Raw genomic sequence first — 7,440 nt, 5'->3', positions numbered from 1 at the left:
TATCGAACTCTGATAGGATGCAGACGCACTTATAGGATTTCACTTAAACAAAATTATCTGCGAACTCGTGCAGTTGTATCAAATATGAAAAAGAAAGGCAAGAAATCAATAGCCAAAAAGTCCGTCAGTTTCACATGGCTTTTTCGGTTGGTTTTTCTTCCTCATTCATAGACTCTGAGCTACCAGAAACCGCGAATCATATTTGCGACGTTTTACGTGAGAACAGCAGACAAATTTGGATTCCGGTTGGTAAGCTAAGAGCAGTGCTGCTCGGATGCGCGATGAACGTTCGTTTTCTATTGATCGTGAACAGTATAAACAGAGAGACTGTGATTTTGCCCCTTGGTCCACTATTTTGTGGACAAACTGGAGATCATGATATTCCAGAATATCACTGATCCATGTGATCCATGCTGGAGGTATTTTGATGGTAACTTTGTTCTTCTCTGTGACTGTAGTATGAATGTATGCAGTAGATACTTTTGATTCAGAACACTCTGTGCTCAATTTAACTTACGGCCTAGAGAACCAAATCAGTATACTATTCCTCGCATTACAAGAGTGGTATATCACGCTGGATTTCTGTTGTTGATAGCGGGCTGGTTTTGACGTTCCATTCAGGCTCGTTGGGTTCTTCTAGCGGTTGTATTGAAGGAGATCAGTCAAACTGTTCAACCAGTAGCTTAGGACGACGATTTTTTGAATGGATTGTCGTTCTGTCTTCTTCGCATTTCGTTGGTTGCTCGAATCAACTAAGATGAGGAGCGGCTGTTGCCCGCAGCGAAAGCCTTCTCTAGCTTTAAACCTCCGCAGTCCATCGGCATTCTGTCATCCTTCAAGCTCTCGATCATCCTATGTTTGAGAAACATGCGTACGCCATCATAGTCGCTAATTGCTGGTACGGTCTTTCTGACAACAATAGGATCTGCCAATCTCAACGATATCCACTGTCCGCCTAGTCGAGCCAAATGGCTTGGACAAACAGCTCTAAACTCTGAGAGCTTCAACTCTCTTCCATTCACCCCGCCAGTAATCTTACTCATCTGCATGACCAGGCTTTTCCAGTAGCTTTCCAGCCAGATCAACTCGATCCTTATCAAAGTTGATGAGTGGAGGTGCTCTGCTTCAGTACGCGTAACGCTGACGGAAAACGAAGTAGTAACCTGGCTGGCGCAATGGCATGATGGGAGTCAAGTTGCGGATACAGGAAGGAACGGCAGTCTTTAATGTAGGCTCTTCATCCCTGACCGATAGCTATACGGTCTAACTGCGTCCATGACAATCACGTGGTTGATGGTCTCCAAGTAACTCACTGTGAGTGTTTTTGCTGGAAGTTCGCACTGTCCAGGAACAGACGATGATCGGCACACAAGTGAAGCAGTCGTTCACAATTATCCGTACGCTGAGCATCAACTCTAAGTCTACCACCTATCTGTGTGCTTCGTCCAACTTAGGCGCTCACATCATCCGCCAGGATTACTATATACTTCCTTCTTGCTGACGGAAACAGTCGCGACAGATTTTGATAAAACTGGCCCTTCTCAGTCTCAGAACTGCAGTTTTTCGAGGAATATACTGATTCGACAAATAAACACCACTTACCGCGTTGATATGCATTGATCTTAATTGAGCCAGACAGTGGCACAGCGCACAGACAACTGTTCGGATCCAGTTCAGTGAAATGCTTCCAGCCTTAGGGTTGAGTTCAACTCAAACACGGGAGATACCAAGAGTCACGTACATATCGTAAGCCGACCGGAGTCAACCATTACCTCAACTTCTCAAGCGTGTGCCTTTACGACACAGTCAACAGCCTGATCCGGACAGTCCGCAGGATTTGCTCTCAAAACTGAGCTACTATCGATCCTTAGACAAACCGGTTATCCTGACAAGTTGATCGACACGAGCATGTGTTTGTCTGAAGGGGGACCAGTTGTAATGACTTAAAAGCACGATTTACCAGGGTCAGTGGTCATATTTTTAATGCAAACAAAACTGATGATTCACCTAATCAGCCAGCCTACGCGTTTTCATCGTAATCGGTCGACTGGTCCCATGTGAGCCAATCAGTGTGGCCTGTAAGATTTTTTATGTAATTCCCAACACAGTTCGTTTAGTTGCCTTCTGTTCACCCCGTCGGAAGTTACTGTCCAACTTGTGATGAACAAATTAGGCGTCAGAAGAATATTCTCCTTCATCCTAGTGTTCACAAAATGACTGGATTTTTAATCGCATGCTTATGGGAACTTATACAGTCCCTCCGACCAAACCAACCAAAAAGCCGTACCGTGCTCAACCCAACACCCCTGTATTTCACGATGGTCACTGTACGGTATTCCTATGCCGTAGTACCTTTGATGCTCGCCCGGCCTTCGGTGTTAACTGCCCTCTGTTGTCGACGCTTCATTCCTATTGGGTGTAGTGTCCCGACTAACATGGCGACATGAAGATCACGTGACAAGTCATATGGGTTTCTGTGCCCTTTTACCCCAAAGGTTGTACGGTCCAGACGAACATCAGCAGACCAAGATGGACCAAAAACTGTCCTGGCAATAAATGAATCATGAATCATGGGTTAGAAATCCAACGTAAATGTAGCATGAGCAGTTTCTAATCCTCAAAGCACAGAGGTCGGTACGGAAGGCACAGAACCAGCCATTCACGAAAACCCTCCTAATTTCCCACCAAAAGTGGGAAGTTCTAAAGAAGTGCGCTTTGTGGGGGGGGGGGCTGGTTTTATGGTGTCTACTTTGGTCTTTTAATAAAGATGATGCATTCTGACCAGTACCCATAAGTATAACCATGAGCTACCACGTGGCCCATAGGAAACAGTAATTGAGTTACTGTTCTGGGGCTCCGAATAGGCTCTTGTTACCAAGCATGAGTAATGTATGATCTGTTGCTTGTGCTCAACTCTCAAAGAAGCATAGTGGTTTACTGCTACGCAGCAGCAAACATGTGTTCGAAATTCACTATGATGTTACGGTTACTCTCTGTTGATTTGTGGGTTGTATCTCTTCTGGGAACGTTCGGAAACTCAGTTTTAGCAAGTAAACAACTTTACCCCAGTTTCTCAAAATCAGGGCTAACATTTTTGGAAAAGTGAAAAACTTTTGCCTAAAAAACAAACAAGGTGATCGTTTAGTTTTGATGCAAAATAAAAGGTTGCCTCTGAAAACATGCTTTGACTCCCCTAAGGGTAAAGGAGTATAATAGAAATCCCCAGGGATCCGCGAGTTGCAGATCAGCCTGCAATTCTTTTGACCACACCTTCGCCGGATAAACCATGACGGGACTGGTAACAGGACAGAACCATACCCATAGGTATTTTAGCACCCATGAACTCATGTCACTGCTGCGGAATATGGGGAGTCTGTATGATACTCATGCCTAATGATTCGGAAGCTGATACACCGAAATCTGAGGCGTTTGTTGTTTGACTTCCAAAGTACTTTCTATATACACTATGTTTAAACAATGACGGGGATAAAATACAACCTGTGTACAGTCTTCGCCGTGTATTATCCTTCTGTGAAACGTCATTGGCAAACTATGACCGCATTTGATCGCACACTGTCATGATACTGTACGGGCTTCCAACGCATCTAACTATTCCGATGGCTTCACTTTCGTCCACAGAATTGTAGCAGTGAACATTTGCGCAGTTCACCTCATGAACTTCTTTTCTTCTCTGGTTGAACGAAGCTAAGCTTCAGTCATGCGATATCAAAAGCGACGACGTTTTCTTGTGTAATAAACAGGTAATCGAACAAACCTTACTAATGCGTTTGATATGGAAGTGGTAAAGCGATCCCAGCCTAGCGCTATTATCTACGTGTGAAAATCTACATATGTGACGCGGTTGTTTTCCACGAGGCGGGTATGAATATGCATGACGCAATGAGCGTTGTTTTGAGCTTCAATAAACATTCAAGGAGATCTGTCACAAACCCGACAGATTCCAACAATAAGCGTGCCAAAACGCTTGATGAGTTGCGGCTTAAAGACGGGTCGTCATAAAAAAAACTTATTCGTATTCAAGTTTAAGCGATAATGTTGCCAGTGTTTCAAGCCGACCTTCCCTTATCCCCAAAAGACGCGTGCATCCCAGCTGAAAAAACGCTGCGCAGAGATACGGCCTCAAAACTCTCCTCGAAGAACGAAAAATAATGTACTTTGGTCCCGTTCTTTTGCGTTTTCCTATCCCCTCATCTAAGTGAAATGTTTCGTGTCATATTTTCCTTCTAACCCTTAAGCCACCTGATAGGTCTACCAAATCGACCAGTGTAGTCAAGGTGAGACGTTAGCATCCTAAATTCAGTATTGAACTTTAACTCTCATTGTCGTGTTTGTAAAACATTTTCTAGCGACGCGCACTTCACACAAGTATAGCGGAAGATAAACTGCAATCATGCTCGATGGCACGGACGAATTTCACATTTCCGCGTCTTGTATACGCAGAACTAATCGATCGTCTAACTGACCTAGGTAGCCATGTCAACGACCGCAATTCTATGCACAGTCTACGAACTACATAAATCGAGTTTATCTCGTATACTAAACCACCGTATTTCTGACTATGTCGTACTATCGCTTACGCCTCCACGCTTTGCATAGTTCTGAAAGTGGGGCGAGGGCCGGCGCTTTCCGAATGGTTCAAGTTTTTAATGACATTATCTTGTTTTGTCCTACTGGTAATTTGGGCCAAAGTGGTTGCTACTATGAGGAATAAACACACTCTTATTGCAAATAAGTCAGTCGAAATCAGGTCACAACCAAATCCACGAAGCGTCCCACGGTTTGTGTTGACTCGAAACATACCTGACAGGGACGTCAAAGCTTTATGTTTGGCTGCATTGGTATGTCATGCTATATTCCGTAAATTTCTTCCAAGGCCACGGAGGGGTCGGCGCTCTACACAGACCATAGACAGAGAACTCTACGTTCAAAAAATGTCTTCTCAAGGAAGAGCAGGAAGGATTATTGAGGACACTTGTAGAAACCATTAACTAGGGTTTATCGGTTTCTTTTGGATGTTCTTTCTAAAAGGAAAACCTGGGTGCATCCGCCCTTTACTGCCAACTACGAATCGTCATTATTTTATTTAATGATCGCTTAACATCGCCTACACATGGATCCCAGTCACTAAAAGTCTCCCGTAACTGGAAAGTGAGTAAGGGGTTAACTAGACGTCTTTTTCTGGGGGAAATATCCCCATCAATTCTTCCTGATGGTTGGTCACCATCAATGAATCAATGAAATATTGTGAGATAGCCAGGCCCTTGATCGAGAATATGTCTATGCAATTAGAAGATGAAACTATTCTTTTGTCTTTAGCATATGTACGGGTTATCATAAAGAAAACGGCAAAACTATGAAAACAATGACCACGCAGTATTACTTTTAATTTAGCAAAACTGTCAGCCGTCCTTGCCGGTGATCTGGCCTACTTAACTCAGAACTGTGCATCGTATACACGGTAACTTCAATCTAGGTGATATTTTGTGAATAAGGCCAATCTCTAGCTAGTGTAGTGTATGTTTGTCTTCTACTTTGATCCAGGCGTGCTAAGCAAACAGATCGTTACGACTGCTCCATGAAGCGACTAAGCGGCAATTAACCACGCAGTTTTTGTGTGATGCACAAAAACTCATGCCGTGCTAGTAAAAGACTATGCGGATACACTTCCAGTGCGCAGTCTGCTTGTAAATTTCTGCCTACTGGCGTATTTATGATAGTTGATTACGCTGGCCCGTATGTCAAAATAGCAATCGATTTGTCCTAACAAGTGCATCGCTTATTCGACTCAATTTGTACGGGTATTCAACAAACAATTTAAAACGGACACACTTGTTCTGGAAGAAGGCGCCCATAACGTTGCCCCATCGGGGAAGCCACCCTAGGGATGCCCAATCTAGGTTTGTCGTTTTAGATAGTCCTTCGACTAGAAAGTCGTAGCACAGAGAAATAAAAAGAAACTCAGGCTAGTTATCAACAAGATGAGCAGCAAACTGTATGTAGGTTCATACATTTGGGACTTTGGGAGAACAGCCTACCTGTTGATAAAAACTCTAGCAACAGCCATACCGTTTTTAGCATGAAGAAGTCCTGTTATTTTCCACAGGGATTCACTTTAATTCCCAAAATGACTTGATAAAAATACAGTGTTTCATGAGAGAAGCCAAAGTGAGCCTGGATATGAGGTTAAGATGTCCCGACGGGTCTTTAAACCCTGGCATAAGGCCAAAGGTGTTGCTCACCCTCCTTAGAGTATAGAGTATAGAGAGAGTATAGAGAGCATAGAGTATATTCAGGTATGGGGTCATAGTAGGGAGCGAAAAAGCCTACGAGCGCGATAGTCATTCACAGTGGTACGGTCGTATTAGAAGCGGTGCATTGTGTTATAAAATAACATGAAAAAGGTGAGGTGGAAAGCAATACAATCAAAACAATAGGCCTTTGATTCTGAGCTCGCTATGCAGTTTTTGATACAGTTTATCATGTTTGTTCCTCATGTTCGAAATTTATGCCGCAATTCACTAGCAGAAAGGATCAGGCACCAGATGGTTATCCTTTAGCTGTTCCACTACTAAGCAGTATCCTTCTTCAAAGATGCTATTTTGAAAATCGACAGTCCTGATTTTCAATATCTGAAGATTCCTCTGATGGTGAATTGACGGCAGATCGAAGATGGTGTGAAAAAGCTAAATGAAGACGGGTTACCCTAACATAAAGGTTCCTAATCCATGAACGACGTAGCTGAGGTTACTTTAATTTTTTTCTCAAACGCAGCAACTCGAATCACACTAACTTATCTTCCAAGCTCCGCAAACTGGCTTATTTTAATTCTACAACAAAGCAGAGATAAACTCTTCCATAACACAATAGAGATCACTTGGACACTTCCCGATGGGGCAGTTTCTCGTAAAATGACCTCAGAAAAAAAAACTGGCGAGATCAGTTGTGGCGGGAGGATGATCTTATCATGCTGAACACAGCCATATGGCCACATTAAGAAGAAGCCTTCACGTGGAAGGTCATCATATAGAGACAACAATGGACATTCCACTGCAGGATGAATTTCACAAATCCAGCTAGTGGGATTTTGTCCTCATGTTAGAAGACACACATACCATCAGTCCCTTCTTCATATACAAACACCGTCGCTATAGTGGGGTTGAGCAGCATAAACGTAATCCAAGTATTTCCCGCATATGACCATTCTCTTTGTAACGACTTCCTGTCCAATATAACTGTGTGGTAGCGCACGGCATTACAATGTTAAACTATTCTCCCCTCCACAATGAGACGATTAAATCAGTTTTCTCGAGAGGGATGGCTCTAGTTGGATTTAGCTTACACCTGGGGCGAGACGGCCCAAGTGGTTAGAGCGTGAATTTACTGACCGGAAGGTTCGTGGTTCGAATCCGACCTCCGCCA

General features: G+C 43.5%; 1 protein-coding gene across 1 annotated transcript in view; it reads right to left on the bottom strand.

The window, feature by feature from the left end:
• Positions 1–752: 752 nt before the first annotated feature.
• The window catches only part of T265_08188 (hypothetical protein), a gene marked incomplete at both ends in the record, with an annotated part of 7,010 nt that continues 322 nt past the window's right edge, over positions 753–7,440 (bottom strand). Inside the window, 4 exons of the mRNA XM_009173917.1 lie at positions 753–1,167; positions 1,314–1,432; positions 1,463–1,692; positions 2,353–2,546. Of these exons, the coding sequence (XP_009172181.1) occupies positions 753–1,167; positions 1,314–1,432; positions 1,463–1,692; positions 2,353–2,546 (958 nt within the window). The remainder of the gene's footprint in view (positions 1,168–1,313; positions 1,433–1,462; positions 1,693–2,352; positions 2,547–7,440) is intronic.

This window comes from Opisthorchis viverrini, assembly GCF_000715545.1.
Source record: "Opisthorchis viverrini unplaced genomic scaffold opera_v5_206, whole genome shotgun sequence".
In the NCBI taxonomy this organism is placed as follows: domain Eukaryota; kingdom Metazoa; phylum Platyhelminthes; class Trematoda; order Opisthorchiida; family Opisthorchiidae; genus Opisthorchis; species Opisthorchis viverrini.
The sequence above is the reverse complement of the archived record's forward strand: the minus strand, read 5'-3'. Positions and strand labels throughout refer to the sequence as shown.